This window comes from Mirounga angustirostris, unplaced genomic scaffold, assembly GCF_029215605.1.
Source record: "Mirounga angustirostris isolate CCGP_5_RB_7025 unplaced genomic scaffold, mMirAng1.0.hap1 SCAF_1, whole genome shotgun sequence".
NCBI classification, from domain to species: domain Eukaryota; kingdom Metazoa; phylum Chordata; class Mammalia; order Carnivora; family Phocidae; genus Mirounga; species Mirounga angustirostris.
Genome location: NW_026991709.1, coordinates 71815778 through 71835603, shown reverse-complemented (window position 1 = coordinate 71835603; position 19826 = coordinate 71815778). Strand labels below are relative to the sequence as shown.

The 19826-nt window shown below is 48.8% G+C and overlaps 1 protein-coding gene across 7 annotated transcripts in view; it reads right to left on the bottom strand.

The window, feature by feature from the left end:
• Window positions 1-19826, bottom strand: part of XXYLT1 (xyloside xylosyltransferase 1) — a 161831-nt gene that overhangs the window by 106989 nt on the left and 35016 nt on the right. The window contains exon 1 of one of the 7 annotated variants that reach the window (XM_054504267.2): window positions 10594-11199. The exons of the other annotated variants lie outside the window; for them this stretch is intronic. Within the exon in view, the coding sequence (XP_054360242.1) occupies window positions 10594-10648 (55 nt within the window). The 5' untranslated portion in view covers window positions 10649-11199. Of the gene's footprint in view, window positions 1-10593; window positions 11200-19826 lie in introns of those variants that run through there. 7 annotated transcript variants of the gene reach the window in all.

The window sequence follows — 19826 nt, the reverse complement described above, 5'->3', positions numbered from 1 at the left end:
GGGAAAGGTCACTCCTAGTATATCGTAAATGAAAGAGATTCAAGAATGACAAGCCTTTTGTGTCTTGGGTCTCTGGACCCTTGAAGTGTCCCCCTTCTCTCACCCCACCATCCCCACTCACACCGCTCTCCGAACAGCTCTGAGGGGCAGGGTAGTGCTGTATTGGAAATCCTGTCTTCCCTGCACCGCAGATGGCACCCCTCCTAGCAGGGTCAACCCCCCTGGTAGGCAGATTTCAGCACCCCAGCTTCAGCTCAGTCTTGAAGGATATCGAGGCTACTTCAGCAGGTCAGGGTCTTGTCACAACCTCGGAGCTACAGTCCCGTTTCCTCCTCACTGAGCTGACCAGTGTGTGGCTAGGATAAGCCTCAATTTTTCTACCTGGCACTACTGTTCCCTCCAATCTGAGGCCACAGCCTACTTTCCCCTCTTCAGAAAGCTGAGCCCCATTCCCTGGACAAGGGGCTTAGCCAGTAAAGACCCTAAATGCTGGCCTCTCAAACCACCCAGGAGGCTGACACACCCTGTAGAGCAGTGTTAACAGAACTTTCTACAATGATGGAAATGTTCCATATCTGCACCATTCGAGGCAATAGCTAATCACATTTGGCTACTGAGCACTTGAAATATGCTTACTGTGACCAAGAAATTGAATTTTTAACTTTATTTACTTTTAATTAATTTAAATTTAAATGGCCATATGTGACCACTGGGTATTGTATCAGACAACTCAGCTCAGGGAGCCACTGGTGGCCGGGGTGGGAGCTCCCTAACCTCCTGTCACTCACCCAGTGCCATTCTCCCACTGCACACAAGGGCCCTGGCTTCCTCTCCATCCCTGCCAGTACCACCACCAGACCAGCAACCCTGACTGTACCAGTACCCCGCCCCCCCAGCGGCAACAGGTGCACTGGCAGAAGTCTGAGGACTGCTCCTGCAAGCTTTCTGCAACACATCTCAGGGGAAAAAACACAAAGGGAGAGACCACAGAGATGAGCCAGGCTGTAAACATGCAAACATCTACACAAACATGAAGGATGGAAGAGGCCTCTGCTTTCTCTTTTTAAATCTGAATAAACAACTAGCTTGGAATTCAGTCATAATTTCACCACTATAGTATGAGTTAGGGCCCACCCAAACTATGTAAAACAAAATTTAAGAGTCACATCAGACAGGAAAAGGAGGGTTATTATAAAATGCTTTGCAGGAACTAAAATACCAAAGTAATGAGGAATATCTGATGAGAAAAAACTAAGGTGGCTATAATTTCAAGTCATTAATTGTCACTTCACGGAAATTTTTTTTTTTTTTAAGAAGTAGCCCATTTGAAGATAGGTAGAGGAGCTGGCAGAAGGAAAATCCTTTGTTTGGGGGCTGGTATGTCCTTTTAAAAAGCCAGGGTTGGTCAATTATCTTACAGTATAACCACCTTGGATTGAAAAAAATCAATATGCATCCAGGCAATTACTTTCTGCACCTCCTGCTACTGAATTAGCGAGTTTTCACGGCTCAGTTAGCTCTTAACTTAAAATAGTAGCCAGTCTCTATTTTTAATTGGGATATTTATTTATAATAAAATGCAGTGCTACTTCAAATTGTTTTAGAGAATCTCCAAAGAACAGATTGAGAGTCAAATATAAATGGCATAATATTAAAATGTTTTAATTCTTTGGTCCAGTAATCTTACCGTGATCATTATCCCTGGGAAGTACAATTTGAAAGGAAAAACTGTGTACCTAAAGATGTTCACAAGCATCATAATCTAAAATGGCAAAAATTAAAACAATCTACACAAATTAAATGTTCTACAAAGAAGGAAGCGATTATATATCCACTCTATTCAGGTTCACACTTGTTATTGCTCCAGAGAAGCTGCTCATCAAGGTCACCGACGACACTGCCACGTTGCTAAATCCAGCCTTCATTGTACTTACCTATCATCAGCATTTGACACACATGATCACTCTCCCTCTTGAGAAGTGTTATATGTACTTGGCCCCACTTACTCCCCTAACCTAATCAAGAGCTTATAGAAAAGCAAACTCAGAGTCTTCCCCCAAGGGCCCTGCAGACACAAGACTCAGGGGCAGCTTAGACTAGCCCCACCCACCCATTACCTGCCACTCAAGTTGGAGTGAGAAGCCAACTCAAGTGGAACTCAGCTTATGTGCTTACCACAGGCTCACCCTCAGCTTTCCCCATCCACAAAATCAGACTGGCCAAAGTGTGACTAATTCATAATGGCAGGAAATCCAATAAACATTCAACGGAGACTTGGAAAATCAAATATATGTATGTCAAGGTCACCCAACTGTGTCTGGCCTGGATTATGAAAACTAGTTGCATTTCCTGACTGTGGAGCAATTGAGGAAAACATCCCAGACGTATGCTTGGGAAGGGAGGGATGCAAACGAAGGAGGCAGTATTTGGCACACGTGATTCACAATGAGGATGAGGAACTCAAAGGAGGAAGCAGGCTCAAAGAGAAGAGTCATACAACGTGAAACTTCTGTTCCCACCCCCGCCCTGAGTTTTAGAACCGAGTCAATTAGGAGCAAGCCACCCAGGTGTTTCATCCTGGGAAAGCCAAGGGCCTGATGAAGGAGTTCTAGGCCACACTGACTCCACGGTAAGAAAAGGTTATCAAGTATAGAGTCAAGGACCTGGATGTCCAGAGAGCTAGGTTGTAGGGTTATCCCAACTGAAGCCACACTAAAAAGCACAGTAACAGCAAGCACTTAAGTAACACTTGTTACGTGCCTTGGATCATCCAAGCACATTACATATATTAATTAACTCAATTAACTTTCACAAGCAGATACTATTAGTTTCAGTTACTAAGTGGCAGAGCTGCATTCAAACCAAGGCAGTGCTGTTCCAGTGCTCTCAATCGTTAGGCAATAGAGAACAAAATCTTTAAACACCAACTCCCCAGTCATCAGAGACAAGTTACATGGTGTTCGCAAGGACACAGCACTGATAGCCAGTTCAGGAAGTGACTCTGCCATTACGGGAAACCAAATATCCCCTCCCGTCTCCACTGAGCGCATTGATCACTACAGAAATCCAGACAAAAGCTGCAGAGTCCTCAGATGGAAGTATAAAAACCAATTATTGAGTTAATGAGTAAATATTGGTAGGCATTTTCTAAGCACTGGAAAAAACAAATCTCTAGAAAAAGCAACTGATAAGGGCTTGCTGCTGCTTGTAAATAAGTTTTGATCAACTGCATCACCAGGGACTGAAATTAATCTGCAAAGTGAATGAAGAGCTGGGATATGTGGCTGCTACTGGGCTGGGAGTAATGTGGGATAGGAACAAGCAGGGTCCACAGAAGAGGCCTCATCAGCAGGACCAGAAGAGGATCCAGATCAAACAAGCACAGTCTGTTCTCTTATCCACCTGCTCAGGGTTCCCATTACTCCCCTGGAACTCTGTATACCTACAGACAGAACTAATCATTTCCAACAAATCTTTGGGAATTTATCCAACAAAATCCTACATATGCTTAAAATCATTTATGAACAAGAAAGTAACTAGCATTGTTTTTAATTACAAAATTCAAAAATAATCTAAAGGTACATCAACAAGGGACTAGTTAAATAAATTAAATACTGTACAATGAAATACTCTGTAGCTTTAAAAAAAAAAATGAGTCACCCCTAAGCGGATTTGAAACGGATTTGAAACGACCAGCAGACATATTGTTAAGTGAAACAAAAAATAAATAAGGTGCAGAACTTTCCCACGGAGTTGAGAACTTAGTAGCAGGGGATGAGGGTAAGAAGACTTATTTTTTTTGTATATCCTTTGTATTTCTGAATTTTGTACCATTTGGAGGTGGTTGCAAATAAGACAACAAAAGCCAAAAACTAAGCTTTTTTTTTTTTTTTAGATTTTATTTATTTATTTGACAGAGAGAGACACAGCAAGAGAGGGAACACAAGCAGGGGGAGTGGGAGAGGGAGAAGCAGGCTTCCTGCCGAGCAGGGAGCCCGATGCGGGGCTCGATCCCAGGACCCTGGGATCATGACCTGAGCCGAAGGCAGACGCACAACGACTGAGCCACCCAGGTGCCCCCCCCAAAAATAAGTCTTAATGGGTTTCATCAATGTGGTAAATCTATACCCATTGACAGCTAAATGTCTATCACAATGTTAAGTGGGGAGAAAAAGCAAATGTAGAGTTTAATCCCATTTATTTTAAAATAATTTTTGTTGTGTGTTGGCATATGTGTGCTCATAAATGCATAGAAAAAGGCCTAAAATGAAACACCAATCTATTTACAGCACTCACCCCTGAAGAGGGGAGTAGAATCAGGGTAGGAAAGAAGGAATGAAGGAATTTGTGCAGTGATTACCATTAAAAATCCGCATTTTTAAGATTTTTCTAATTGACCACCCATAACTTTTTGATTACTGTGTTCCTTATTTCTAAAAATTGTATTTGGTTGTTTTTCAAATATGCAAGGTCACTTTTTACAGTTTCCTGCAGGTACTTTCATGCTTGTCTTTTGTTTCTTTCAACATGGTTAGCATACATTTTTTATGCTAATATCTGTTAAGTCCAACACCTGAAGTCTTTGAGAGTCTACTTTTGCTGTCTCTTGTTTTTGCTTGTTCTCACTCGTTGCGCCTTGTTTTCTTTGTGCTTGGTTATTTTTGGTTGTGCACTGTTCATTGTCCTTGAAAGTTACTTGTGAGAACATTCAACTGAGTTCCCACGAGGTTTGTGGATCACCTGGATCCCCTAATCCCAGTAAAGAGCGTGGGCCCTGAGTCAGGCAGTCCAACTGCAGGTTCAGTTCCCCAGTCAGGGCTGTGCCTTGGGCAATCTACCTGATCCCTCTAGACCCCATTTTCCTCACCTGTAAGGTATAGAATTGTACCTCCCTCTGGGCTTACAGGAGATAAGATAGTACGTACAGTAAGACACTCAGCACATGCCTGGCACAAGGTATAACTTCTCCAAATCATGGAATTTACTATTACAATACCATTTTAGAATAAGGATGTGACCAAAGGAGATGGCAGCGAGAATATGGGAAGAGGGAGGGTGAGTGAGAGAGAATAACTGGGAATGGGGTCTCTCCCTAAGTAGCCTGTAAGCTCTGTAGGGACCAGAGCACCTCACAGGTGACTTAGTCTGTGGTGGGTAATAATAAAAGTGTTACAGAACAGGAGAAATGAGTTAAAGGGACTGTGTGATAAAGAACGTGTCGCCCAGGCCCTCCGAGCCTCCATGCTTATTGCCCTGATCGTGACTGCCCACAGAAAGGCTATTGCTCAGTCACAGGGGCCCAACTTTGCCACCAGAGAAAGAGCCTGGCTCCTTGGAATTCACCGGTGCCCCACCCCCAAAGAGTGGAGACGTATCAGGAACAATGAGGCAGAAACAGCTAGCTGGGCTCATGCAGGACAGCACGAGAGGTACCTCTAACTGCCCTCTGGCTGCAGTTCTTGCTCAGGCATGTGCCTTGAGTTAACATGAATGCTTAGGCCAGGCTCCCAGCACTCCTGGACCTTCACCGACCCATGCTTTGTTAACCGAGTGGCTTGTAGCCACCCCTGCACCTCACTGAAAACCCTTTTGGGGTCCACGTATCCTTCACAAGAGCAGCAGACATAATCTCAAACCCAGGCCTGTGATTAAGAGCAATGCAAAAGGGGAGCGTGCTGACACTAGAGAAAACACACAGAGGTAAATCTCACAAAATAAAAATCTCATTTTCTAAAACACAAAGAACAGTGATCTAGCAACCACTCAGCATTTAAGGCAGGTGCAAACAGCCTCACATCCATTCTCTCTGCTGTGGCAGTGTCTCTCCAACATGATTCCTCTGCACAGTGTTTGGGTTTTGTTCCCTTTAAGTCTATTACTTATTCCCCCCAGCCCTCCTCTGCAGTACGCTAGGACTGTCATTCTTGATGCTGACGAGGCTGGGAGGCCAGGTAACTGCCGTGCTTCTCGTCTGAGGTCACCAGTGAACCTGGGGACATTTAGTCAGGTCAGTCCCTGGAACAGAGGCTACCACCAACATCAGGGACATCAGTTAACAGCTCAGCAAGGGAGAGGGAAGGATGACAACAGCTGAGGGAATTACTGTCATGTTAGACACAGCACAGGGGAGGAGACAATGCTCAGTCAGTTAAGCATATGCCTTCGCTCAGGTCATGATCCTGGGGTCCTGGGATCAAGTCCCACATTGGGTTCCCTGCTCAGCAGGGAGTCTACTCCCTCTCTCTCAAATAAATAAATAAAATCTTTTTTTAAAAATTAAAGTTTAGGGCACCTTCGTGGCTCAGTCAGTTAAGCATCTGCCTTCAGTTCAGGTCATGATCCCAGGGTCCTGGGATCAGGTTCCCTGCTCAGCAGGGAGTATGTTTCTCCCTCTGACCCCCAACCCTGCTCATGCTTGCTCACTTGCTCTCTCACAAAAAAAAATAAAATAAATAAAATCTTTAAAATTAAAAAAAAGTTTAATTTACAAAAAGAGAGAGAGAAGGACTTAAGAGACATATAGCCCTTGCCTGGATCCTGATTTGAACAAACCAATAAAAACACATTTCTAAGAAAATTGAAGAAGTAAACACTGCTTGGATAGGAGATGAGAGTAAGGAATTACTATTAATTTTACTCAATATGGCAAAGATACTGTGTTAATGATAAGAGTACTTATCTGTCCAAGATACTTATCAAAGTATTTGAGAATAAAATATCATAAACAGTACTTGCTTTGAAAAACGCAAAAGGAGAGAGAAGGACAGTGGGTGGGAGGACAGATAAAATAAGGTAGACCATGAGTTGATAACTACTGAGCTGGGTGATGGATACACAGGAGTTCATTACGCTTGTCTCTCTACTTGTATATATATTTGGTGGAAGACTGATTTTTTAAAAGTCCCAGGGCTCCTGGGTGGTGCAGTTCGTTAAGCATCTGACTCTTGATTTCAGCTCAGGTCGTGATCTCAGGATCATGAGATCGAGCCCTGGAATAGGCTCCACACTCAGTGCAGAGTCGGATTGAGATTCTCTCTCCCTCTCCCTCTGCCCCTCCCACTCATACTCTCTCTCTTTCTCTAAAATAAATGAATAACTCTTTAAAAAAAAAAAAAAGTCCCAGAGAGGACACTCAGTACCTTGCTTAAGGCCACAACATAGGTAGGAGAAATGGGACTTTAACCCAGGTCTTCAGACTCATTTAGCAGAGGCTGAGCCAGCCTCTTTCCAGAAGGGCCACTGAGGGCAGGGCCCACAACTGAGCTGGTGAGAGGCTGGCACAGCAGCCTTTCAGATAGCACAGGTCTCAGAAGCACCTGGAGGGCCAGGCCCGTGACTCCCAAGTTGCTGCTCTCTAACCAGTATATGAGATGCTACGCAGCCTTGCCCACAGGTGACAGTGCTGTGATGGAGGCCACGAGGGCCTAGGAGACCCAGCCTTCATCAGAGACGTCACACGTCAGGCTGAGCGGGAGGCTCGAGGAAACAGCAAATCCTGCCCTTCTTCAACTGAAGATATGGGGGTTCTCAGAGGCCATACAAAATGAGAATGCCAGATCTATTCCACTCTATGGAAAAAAGATAGGCCTCGGTCAAATACCACATCCTTCTCAAAGCCTTCCCCAAGTTCCTTAGCCAAAGGTACACCTCCTTTGCACTCCCACAGTTCTGTGCTCACATGCCCCTGTATCAGTTAGCTCTTGTTGCATAACAAGTTAACCCCAAACTTAGCAGCTGAATACAACAAACATTTATTATTTCCCAGTTCCGGAGACACGGCTTAGCCAGACGCTGCTGGTTCACAGGTTGCGGTCACCTCACAGTTCATTCATGGGGCTGCTGGTAGGCCTTAGGTCCTCCTGACTGTTGGCCAGAGGTGTCAATTCCTTCCCATGCAGGCCTCTCCACAGGGCAGCTCCTAACCTGGCAACTGGCTTCCTCCAGAGCATGGGCTCAGGGAGAGAAAAAAGGTATCCAAGATGGAAGCCATGTCTCTTACGACATAATCTCAGAGTTGTTATGCCACCACTTTGCCATTTTCTGTTCACTAGAAGCAAGTCAATAAGCCCAGTCCATGCTCAAGCGAAGGGCATGAACACCAGGAGATGGGGATCACCGGGAGCCATCTTAGAGGCTGCCTACAACACCCTCCATGATGGAGGATAGTTGTAGGACAGGAATTTCTCATTCTTCCACTAGAAAATGAAGTCATGAGAGCAAAACCTACATTGGATCTACAGCTCTTCCCCTCCCCTCCAATGAGAGGTATCGATGACTGCTCTGTATCTGAGGGCACAATCCCATGCCGGCCCACCTCCTACACCTTGCTGCAGAGGCAGGCCCAGATGGCTGGGTTTGGTGCCACGTGGTCCCACCTGCTGTGGTACCAGCTGAATGGATCAACAGCAACCAAAATATCAACAATTTATGGCCTCTGGACTGACCAGAAGAGTCTCCTGCAGGATCTGAAATGGAAAATACCAAGACATGCTGCCTGATACGGGGAAGTCAAAGCAAACCAAAGCCCCATGCAAGCTTCAGTTCTGTGTGAACAGAAAAAAAGCACATTTTTGAAAAGCGGCTGTAGAGAGAAAAAAAATGGAGAAGTGCAGACAGAAACAAAGATACCATTAGAGAGAGGGAAAGAGAAAGAATCACCAAAACTGACAGGTCCCCAGGGCTGCCCCAAGTTTCGAGCCTCTCACTCCCAGCCCTCCCATAATAATCCCTTTTCTTGTGTGCACTGGAAAGAGCCTCACTTTCTCCTAAGGGAAGGAGATGGGAAAGAAGAGAGGGGGGAGGAGGAAGAGTAAGGAAGGAGGGCATCTAGAGGTCACAGCCAGTCAGGACCAGAAGGCTTGCAAGAGGGAGGTCACTTGAGGTGAGCCACCCCAGTCAGAAGCTCGCTACTGTCCCAGGCACTGTGAGCTCCCCAAGCTTCACAGCTCTGTGACTAATGACTCTAACAGACAAACCTTATTATGATAGATGATGCTTTAAAAAAAAAAATCAATATTGTATCTGACTACCCCAGTTCAGCGCAGAAGGGAAACCATGACCCACTGCATCCCAGAGGCCCACTCACCTTGCAGGGAGCAGTTATGTCCCAGAGCCTCAGATGTGAGTGAGGCTAGGGCAGGAACCGGGCAAGCCTGGTTAAGGAGTCAGTCCTGAACCAAGGCAGGAAGCTGGTACGAGAGAGAGAAGTGGACAAGCAGAGGCTGAAGGTATGGAGGCCTGTGATAGCCCCCCTGGAGACGAACAGCTCCTGAAACAGCATTCTGTCCTCAGAACACCACAGCCTCTGGGCTGAGTCTAGTCACTTGGCGGAATCACTTGGCTGCTGAGAGTTTGTATCCATACCTGATGGGAATCATCCTGAGCCACCACCCTCAAAGCCTTTCAGATTTTATAAAAAGTTAGGGTTTATATCATGCCACATGCCTGACTTAGGACTCTCACATGGGGTTTTCACACCCCCAAAGGACCAGGCAGAGGCCACCCTGCTGACACTCTGCATGCTTGCAGATCTAGCCCAACCCTGTGATCAGGTGTTTGGAGGAGGCCTTCCAGGCCAAAGGCAGCACTGAGCGAGCCCAGGAAGTCGGAAAGCAGAGCATGCATTTGACCAAGAACAATTTAAGGCAGCCACTTTGGATGGAGCACGGGATGGATGTGCAGAGCAGCAAGAAACGATGCCGAAGGGGAGAAACAGGCCAGATGAGAGGAGTAAGGCATCAATCCCTGCAGCTCTCCCTCTGGAGGCCCATGCATAGCCAGGAACCTTCCCCAAAGGATCTCCAGAAGCCTGGGTAAGTGGGTGAGGAAAAGAAAGGAAGAGCAGGCCCAAGACTCCATCCAAGATGGTTAACCAACAGGCTCTGGTCATCAGCAAGTACAGGCGTGGCTTGAGTCGAGAGATGGAGTACTCTCCCGCCAGGGGGCCCTGCACAAAGCTAGGACAAAGAGACGAGGCACACCTCATGCCAACCCCAGAGGTGCTCGTCCAGCACACTGGACTGAGGGATTTGGGATCTCACACCACTGAAGAGGCCTCTGCCCAGGCTGAGACCCAGGCTGCTCAGCACGCCCCTCACTCAGAACGATGATTTCCTGCTGTGGCGGATGATGCCTTTCTCCTCCCCAACCCTCAACTCCTCAGCCTTCAAGGCTGGCACAAACCCGCCTCATCCTCCTCCATGAGGCTTGCCCTCTGAATTCTGACGGGACTGGCGGTATCTGATCCATTCTCCATGCAAACAACCCCACACGATCTCCCTTAACCCCAGGCCCAGTGCCGCAGACCCCGACCCCTGGCTCTGTGAGCGTCCTCCCGCGTGGGCGCTCCCCCAAACCAGAAGGTGAGCTCCGCAAGGGCAAGGCAACAGCACCCACCCCAGCGCCCTGCCTGTGGTGGGGGAACAGCCAACCCTTCACAGGTGACGAGATGCCCGAGGTAAAAGCCGTGTGACCTGATAACAATAAACACTGGCTCATGCCTTTGCCTGGTAGCCAAGAATTTCAAAGAGGATCTTGAAAGGATTAAAAAAAAAGACAGAATCTAATAGAGGAGACTAAAATGGAAGATATTACCGTTCAAAATCAGCTTGGCAACTATTTTCATCAGCTTACGATGAGCTTCTGGCATCAGTAGAAAGTGGGATACATCACATTACTATTTTTAGCACTTTATGACAGATCTGCTCGGCTGTCCCTCTTCAGAATAAGGGGACTCAAATGCCTCAAATTTGCTCCATGGGAGCTGCCAGAAAATAGTTTTTACTAAAATCACTGGACACATGTTTATAACCTTTGTTCAGTATTTGCTCAGATGTTTTCACTCAGGCAAGTTCCTGGATATGTTTCTCCTTTTGCTTTCTTCCACGCGAGAACTCCTGATATACCAGGAAATCAGCATCTGCTGTGTCTCCTCAAGGCTCTGGGGACCCATCAAGAAACAGTTGTCCAGAAAGTTCAAGCTCTTAGTGGTGACTAACCCACAAGAAACAACCAGGTTCTATGCAATTTATTGGAAGCTGCTGGATTTCATCCCCAAGTGGTCTGAAATGGGCTTAAGTAAAAACTCTAAGTCTCTGGCATACTGAGGTCACCCACAAAACAGACTCGTTCAAGATACAAGCCCGAGAAAAATTCACTTGTTTAATTCACTTGACAAATATTTATGGAATGCCTATGTGCTTGACATTTTCTAGGCACTGGGCAACAGTGAACAAAATGTAAAAATGTCCCGCCCTCATGAAGCCTACATTTGGGTGGAGGAAAGAGATAATCAAAACAAAAAGTAGGGGCACCTGGGTGGCTCAGTCGTTGTGCGTCTGCCTTTGGCTCAGGTCATGATCCCAGGGTCCTGGGATCAAGCCCCGCATCGGGCTCCCTGCTCGGCGGGAAGCCTGCTTCTCCCTCTCCCTCTGCCACTCCCCCTGCTTGTGTTCCCTCTCTCGCTGTGTCTCTTTCTGTCAAATAAATAAATAAAATCTTAAAAAAAAAAAAGTAAACTACGTTCTCTAGCAGATAGTGATAAGGACTATGAAGAAAAATAAAGCAGGACATGGGCACTCTAGAGGAGAGCAGTATAATTTTACACGGGATGGTCAGGGATGACTCCCTGAGGAAGTGGCATGTGGACAAAGATCTGAAGGAGGCGAGGGAGCAGGCCCTGGGATGTCCACAGGGAGGGTGGTCCGGGCAGAAGCTGGCGCAGCTGCAGGCAAGTGGACAGAGTACAGCTTGATGTTTGCTGAGCTGACCTCACAGCTTTCAGGGCCTTCAGGCCCAGCGGGGGTCACAAGCAACAGACAGACATGGAGCCAAAGTCTATGAGCCTGGGACAGACAGTCCCCAGAAATACTCCCACCGAAAGCCCCTGGAACAACGATAAAATGGCCAGATTACAGTCCGTGGCCTGGGGCGGCCAGTCTGCATGCTGGATCTTTATCAATCCCTCAGTCTTCAGGTGAGGGCCTACCATCTGGGTGGGAAAGAGCCTTGCCCAGGGGCTTACACGGGAGAGGTGGTGACTCAGTTAGAACTTCTAGTCAGCCATACCTGGTGTTGCCTTTTGGGGCCACACAGAAGAGGCCTGCTTCCTCTCTCCAGGATAGCCCTTCAGAAAATGGCAAGTCTTCTCTGGGGCGGAGGCCCGGTTCCTTCAAGGGCTGATTTCAAGATCCCTCAGCCGCCCTCTGGGTCACCTCCTCTGAAACACTCCAGTTTGTCAATGCCGTGAGGGTGCCCCGCTTGCAGAGGGGCACCAGACCTAAATCTCCCTCCTTCTAAACAACTCTGTCCCCGGGGTCTCCTTAATCCTTCTGGGTCTGAGGCAAACATCGGGTATGACACTTAGGGAGGGAGTCGTGGTCTAAGCAACGAAGCCGTGACTAATTTAAATGCTATACGCGACGACACGTCCCGCTGGCCATGCTGTAGGGAAACGAGGGGACACTGACAGGACGGGCCTCTCCCTGCAGGCTGAGACTTCGGGCGCCCGCCCCAGCGAAGAGAGCCACACGGATGTTTCATTATTACCCTTATTTGAGGGCAGTGCTTCCGAAAGTGAGTTCTGTGAAACAGCCCTGTCTCAGAACGTGAATGGGTATTTCTCAAAAGGTGTTCGGTAGTAAGTTGTATTTGAGCAATGCTGTGTGGAAGCAAGCTACACTTTTTTTTACTTCAGTACTTAGAGCTTTGGGGTTTGCTGACATGTACCTCCAAGAGGAAAAGCTCGGACCCTGTGTGTGCTGAGGCATTATGACGCTTCACGCACAGTCTCCACCAGCCTTTGTCACAACCCTACCACGTATGCACAATCGTTATCCCCATTCTCTAAACAAAGCATCAGCACCTCAAACAAGTTACTGCCTGGACTAGGTGTCCTTCTGGCCAGAGAACTCAGAGATAGCCCAGTGACCCCTACTCCTGAGGAGGTTTCTGAGACACGGATAGACAGCAGGAGTAAGAGCACATCGGGAAGTCAAGGACTGCTTTATCATTAGCCGGGTGTGATGGAGAATTCTCTGGCAAGCCAGGCCTGGAGAATATGGCTGAGGCCCAAAGTCTCGGTAGGACCTCGCTCTCCTCCCGCTGAAGGAAGCATGAGGGGCCTCCCCCACCCCATCCTGCTGAGGCAGCCCTGTCTCATCTCACTTCTCGTGCCTCAAGAGTGGGAAGAAAACTCCACAGAGAAAGAAAGACTCCACTCATATATGTGACCTTTTACACAGGGACCATGTCCACGAGTAAACAGGGTCCTGGAATCAGATGCTGTTTTGCCCTCCTCTGGGGAGGAATCAGGGAGCTCTCCCTCTCCCCTACATCCGAAGGCTAGGACATCAAGGGACAGAGCAAGAACTCACTCCCAGGGTGGCTGACCCCGTGTCCACACTAAACCACCCCCATCTGTCCTCAGGCCACTTTACCCCTGAAGTAAGCAGAGGCCACAGAACTAACTGTGGGTGTGGGCACATGCTGGCCAGTGCCAGTGGGCTGGCACTTTTCAGATTAAGGATTTCAGAGACTGAAAAACCATTTAAAACAGTATCAATGAGTTTAGGGGCCCTTGTTTCTGCTTTCTCCTGATATTGAGGCTGATGGGGGTAGGCGTAGAAAAGAGGCCAAAATCCTCTCTCTTCTTCCTCCTCCAAACCCCAGGTTCCAGAATGCATAAACATCCCCCTACAGGACCCTCCCCATTAGACGCATGTCTGCCTCGATGATGGATAACTAGACATTGATTAGAGATTTCCGATTTGGTTTCAAACTGAACAAAATTATGAAGTTCCACAAGCCAGCCTTTAAAAGCCTTCTCTATTTTAGAAAACTGCCATGTAAGAAGAGTACAGAGCCTTAAAGACCTCCCATGGTAGTAAGTAAAGACACAAAGAGCACCGAACAAAGAAATCCAAACTGAATATGGCTTTTACTACATTTGCCAGATATCACTTAAGAAAAAACAATGCAATTTTAAAGGCTTGCCTCTGAAGTTTGTACGCCGACCTCAGCATTTCAAAGTATGAATGAATGAATCAATGAACAAACGGAGAGCTGCCAGCCTGGATGGCCCCATTCTGGCTTGGTCCCAGCCTGCAGGCTTTCTGGCCCTGCATCCATTCTTTCTCACATGGGCCTGTGAACCTGGGCAAGCTACACCTGCACACGAATTACCCACGTTCCACACCAGCCTTTCCTGTCCAGTGCCACTGGTCCAAAGTGGACCCAAGACTGTCCTCCAAAGAGTCCAGTTGTCTGCCTCCAGTTTCAGGACCACAAGGTCCCAGCAAAAGACTGCTGAAATAAGGACCCTCGGGGTGATGGCACCCACGATGCCAGGAGGTCGGGGTCCACCCCTGATTCCAAACCGGCCAGCTTTGTCATTCTTTTCTACGACAGCAAGCGTCACTGGGCTTCGTGAAGGTGACTCTGGGGCAGAGGAGGCTCAGGCCCCAACTCTTACATATTCAGGGAATTTGCAACACCTTGCCCTTGCCTGGTCTTCCTGCACACATAGGTCTCCTTGGGAAACATGAGCAGGATGGGGCTACGGTGGTAATAATAAAGTGCTAGGACTAACGTGCAGATTTCAGGTGCACTGATTCTGGGAAATAGTGGAAAAGGCCTTCTGGGGGGTGGGGGGCTGGGGGGTGGGAGGAGGGAAGGGAAACGTTTTCAGCTGCATCACTCCATTTCCAGCTCACAGTAACCCAGAGAAGAAGGCAGGTCAGGCCTGGCACTCCTCACCTGGCGGACAAGAGGTAATATGCCTTGCCCAGGATCATGCAGAAAATGTCCATATCCCATACAGAAGCTCTTTCCAGAAGGCAAAAGTGTGCGGTCTAAGAGCCTGAGAGTAACTCCCACTCCACACCCCTGGTGCTGTGTTTAGAGGCATGCCTCCTCATTGCCACCCAAACAGCCAACAACTACTAGGCACTTAACATGGGCCAGGCCCGGTGCTAAGGGCTATCACAGGTACTGTCTCGGGAATCCTCTGAAGCAAGTCCTGTATCCTCCCCATTTTACAGGTGGGGAAACGGAAATCCAGAGAGGTGGCAAGCTAGGTGTTCTAAGCCCGCTGCATACACTAATCCATGGAACTCTCATAACCACCCCATGAGATGTGAACTGTTATCTCCATTGTATAGAGAAGAAAACCATAGACATCGACAGGTTCAGTAACTTGGCCAGAGTCACACCACAGCCCAGGGATGGTGTTGCTGGGAGCACAGGCACAGTGGCTCCTGGCCCATGTTTTCAACCACTGTCCCACATGGCCTCTTTCAAGTAACTTCCTCTGGTAGCGAATCTAGTGAGTCACAGAGCAGCAATCTGCACCCAGTTCAGTCTGACCCTGAGCCTGAACTCCTTTCCTCTGTGACGTACTGACTCCCCTTTCAGCCTGCTTCGGACCTGCCCGGCTCATGTTCCCTGCAAACACTGGGCCTGGAAGTCGAGGAAAGCTCGGACGTGATCGTCTCTTGATCAATGCAGTAGAATGGGGCCTCCCCTCCGGAATGGTGAAGCTGTCTTTCCGAGTCTCTGGGCTCCCATAGACCATGGCTGGCACACTGAGGAGGCCGACATCGCCAGCAGGATGTGCAGGATGGGGCCCACGCAATGGACACATACCCTTTGAAAACTGGCCATCCATAGTCTTTTTTTTTTTTTTTTTAAAGATTTTATTTATTATTTGACAGAGAGAATGAGAGAGAGAGAGCACATGAGAGGGGGGAGGGTCAGAGGGAGAAGCAGACTCCCCACCGAGCAGGGAGCCCAATGCGGGACTCGATCCCGGGACTCCGGGATCATGACCTGAGCCGAAGGCAGTCGCTCAACCGACCGAGCCACCCAGGCGCCCCATCCATAGTCTTTAAGCATGGGCAGAGGCAAATGAGAGTGACTTTCCAGTGGAGAAATCTAACAAGCACTAGCTCAGCAAAGGAGATCAAGGCCAACATCAACAGTAATAAATCACATATTCTTGACATGCTGCAATGTGTCATTGATACAATGGGGTGAAAATGGCACTTTACCACTGTGCTCTTCTTCCCAAGAAGTCATAACTCCAGTCTAATGATGAGAAAACCATCAGACAAATCCCAATTGAGGGACATTCTATAAAATATCTGACTAGTGCTCCTCAAAACCATCAAGGTCATCAAAAACAATAAGGGAAGCTGTAGAAAATTCCACTGCCAAGGGAAGTCTAAGGAGACATGACAACTGAATGTAATATGGGATCCTGGATGGGATCCTGGAACAGGAAAGGACATTAAGTTAAAACGAAGGCAAAGGGGCGCCTGGGTGGCTCAGTTGGTTAAGCGACTGCCTTCGGCTCAGGTCGTGATCCTGGAGTCCCGGGATCGAGTCCTGCATCGGGCTCCCTGCTCGGCAGGGAGTCTGCTTCTCCCTCTGACCCTCCTCCCTCTCATGCTCTCTGTCTCTCATTCTCTCTCTCTCAAATAATAAATAAAATTAAAAAAATAAAAAAATAAAAAATAAAACGAAGGCAAACTGAATAAAGTGTGGGCTTTAGTTAGTAATAATGTATCAATATTGGTTTATTAATTGTAACAAATGTTACAATTAATAATTACAATGTTAATAATGAGGAAAACTGGGTGTGGAGTACATTCTGTACTATTTTCATAAATTTTTCTATAAATCTAAAACTTCTGTAAAAAATCCAACACTTGGATAAAAACAGTGAGACAGATGTAGAGAAGATGCAAAGGCCCAAAGTGCCAAGGGCCAAAGGGGACTCTATGCACTTAGAGTGAAGACACGCACACACATGCACACACACGTGCAAATATCTGGAAGGGTAGACACCAAATGGAAAACTATGGAACACACAGAAAGCAAACATATACACCACCTACGTGGCCAGCACACTCCTGCTCTGTGCCCAGAGGAGCATGTGCCCCAGGGACACTTGGAGGACACCTGGCTGGAGAGGACAGAGCAGCTGAGGGAGACTGATACCTGCTTCGACGAGCTGGGGAAACTGAGGCTGGGAGAGACGTGGCGTGGGACAATGTAGGTCCTAATCTCTTAATCACTAGGTGACTTTGCTGGAATGACCTCCTTGTCCAGGCTCCATGTTGTCCATCTGTAAAACAGGCCTGTTCAATTCTTGCTTCAGCACAGAACTGTGAGGGGGCTGGACAGATAGATAATGGATCTGCTCAATCACCTTCGACAATCCCTACTCCCCGCAACTCAGTGTCCTCGTCCCTGCAGGAGGCACAGTCACACAGCACGGGGACAACGGGACGCCCCGCTCCACTTCTGACAGGACTATTGGCCGGACCACCTCTTTGGGCAGCACAGCCCATCCCGCACAGTCCTCTCCACCTAACTAGGCACTGGGTTTCTCCTGTTGGCCAGTGGGGGGCACAGGTGTTGGTGATCTGGACAGCCGGAGGGGTCCCTTGATGGCTCGATGGCTGAGCCTGGGAACCACAGCCTTGGGGGCATCTGACCCACAGAAACACCTGCGTGAAGTCATCATCATCACCGTCATCGTCGTCAACATGTCACTGTTCAATATTTTCCCACACTGACCTCTCCTCACAATAGCCTGGAAGCAAGGAAGAAAGGGTCCAGTTACCCCCAGTTCACGGATGAGGAAAGCCAGGCTGGAGAGGGCTATGGTGTGGGCCAGCTGAGCTCTAATGCCCCCACCGCACGCACCAGCCCCTGCTCACAGCCCCTGCTCACAGCTCTGCTGTCCCGCTCCAGAACTGCCTGCCTCCTCACCTTGATGCAGCCTGGCCTCACCTGAGGCAGAACTGAGTATTCTCTGCTCACCCCAAAGCCCCAGGCACAGGGCTAGGTGCCCCCCAAGCCCCAGGCACAGGGCTACATCCCCCCCAAAGCCCCAGGCACAGGGCTAGGTCCCCCCCAAAGCCCCAGGCACAGGGTTAGGTCCCCCCAAAGCCCCAGGCACAGCGCTAGGTCCCCCCAAAGCCCCAGGCACAGGGTTAGGTCCTCCCAAAGCCCCAGGCACAGGGCTAGGTCCCCAAGCCCCAGGCACAGGGCTAGGTCTCCCCCAAAGCCCCAGGCACAGGGCTAGGTCCCCCCAAAGCCCCAGGCACAGGGCTAGGTCCCCTCCCAAAGCCCCAGGCACAGGGCTAGGTACCCCCTAAAGTGCCAGCAGAGGGCTAGGGGCAGAGCTGGCCCTCAACTTTTGGTTGACTGACTCATGGGCAAACAGAAGCTTCCACAAATGCAAACCCTCCCACACCGTCTCAGAGGCTTGGTCTGAATGGTAAGCCTGGAAGCATGAGCAACAGAGCTGGACCAGCCTCTAGCCCAAGCCGGGGAGGTATAGGGGTGCCCTCGTGCACACAGGAGTTGGAAGAGTGGACTGTGGACAGCACTGGCTGGGAGGCGGGGAGCCCCGGTCCTGTCCTTGCTCAGGCAGGCACTGTGATCCTGGAAAGTCTCTCCCCCTCTCTGTGCCTCAATTCCCTTATCTGAAAAATGGGGTCATAGTGTCTGCTGTGCCCCCCTTACAGGTGGACACGAGCATCTTTTCTAAAGATGAGAGGTTGCAACTGATAGGTGTTTGTCCCTAGACAGGTGGAGACACTCTCTTCCTCATCTCAAATGCCCCCTCCTCAGGGTGGCCTGAACAGAGCCAGGCAGAGCGACCAGTCCCCACACCCCACCAAAGACCCCACCCGACCCCTCCCAGGCGCACAGAGAAGTCTAGATATGGGTGCTGCCGGCACAACTCATGGCCAGCACCCACACGAATCCTGACCCTGGAGGTGCCAATCACCACCACAGGCTGAGTCAGGAGAGGCTTCGCTCCTCAACCCGCAGGGAGGCAAACCAACACAAAGATGACACAGACCCAAGCGAGCAGCTGCCCCACGCTCTGCCAGGGCCCAAGGTGTATAAACCACCTATGTCATACGGAGCTGGTTTTGCCCAAAACTCATCAGTTAATCAACTGGAATTTTTTATGTCCCCCTCACCCCAACAGAAACCAGAGTAAAAAGGGTCAAGTGCCCAGGCTAGTCTATCGAAGCCGAGGGGAGGCACGGTATGGCTAAAGGCTAGCTCTATCGCCCAGGCCTGGGTTCCAGGGCCCAGGGACAAGAACATGGGGTCTAGGAGAAAAACAGAGTTTCTGTGACCTTTCCAGGGCTCAGACCTCACCAAGGCCTGAATCGGGTAGTTAGCCTCCCTCCTCCCAACTTCCTTCTGCCTGGACTCAGGGGTTTGTCAACATAAGGCTGAGCCTATCTCCAAAAGGCTGAGGAGTGCACTAGGCTCCAAAATACCCTTTCTTCTTTCCTTCCACCCTTCCCTCAACCTCATTTATTTATCCAACAAATATATTTTTCATCTCATTCCATTGGAGCATCTAACTCAATTCAGTGTTCAGAGTAAAGCAATTAGATGGGGCTAATTCACACTAAAGTGCAAAGGACTGCCAGTCAAGTGGTACTGTGACAGGAATATCTGCATGATTTTGCAGGATTTTACAACCCCCTAACTGGAGGTCCAAATGGAAGACTGTCTGTTCCTCCTACTCTCATAATACTACTTCCTCTTGTTCTGGACCCACTGAGCTGCTAAAAGCTGCAAGTTAGGTCCTAACTGTCCTTACAGCAGCCAGTGCAATGCCAGTGACAACCTCTGTGGCCCCTGGGCTCTCAGGCAAAGGCTGGGGATGCCTGCCAGGGCTCAGCTTCCACACGTGTACATATGCTTGGCACACACAGGTACACGTGCACACACACATTCACAGGTGCACTCCAGACTAGCTGCTGCTTGAGGCTGGGGAGTCCACCTGT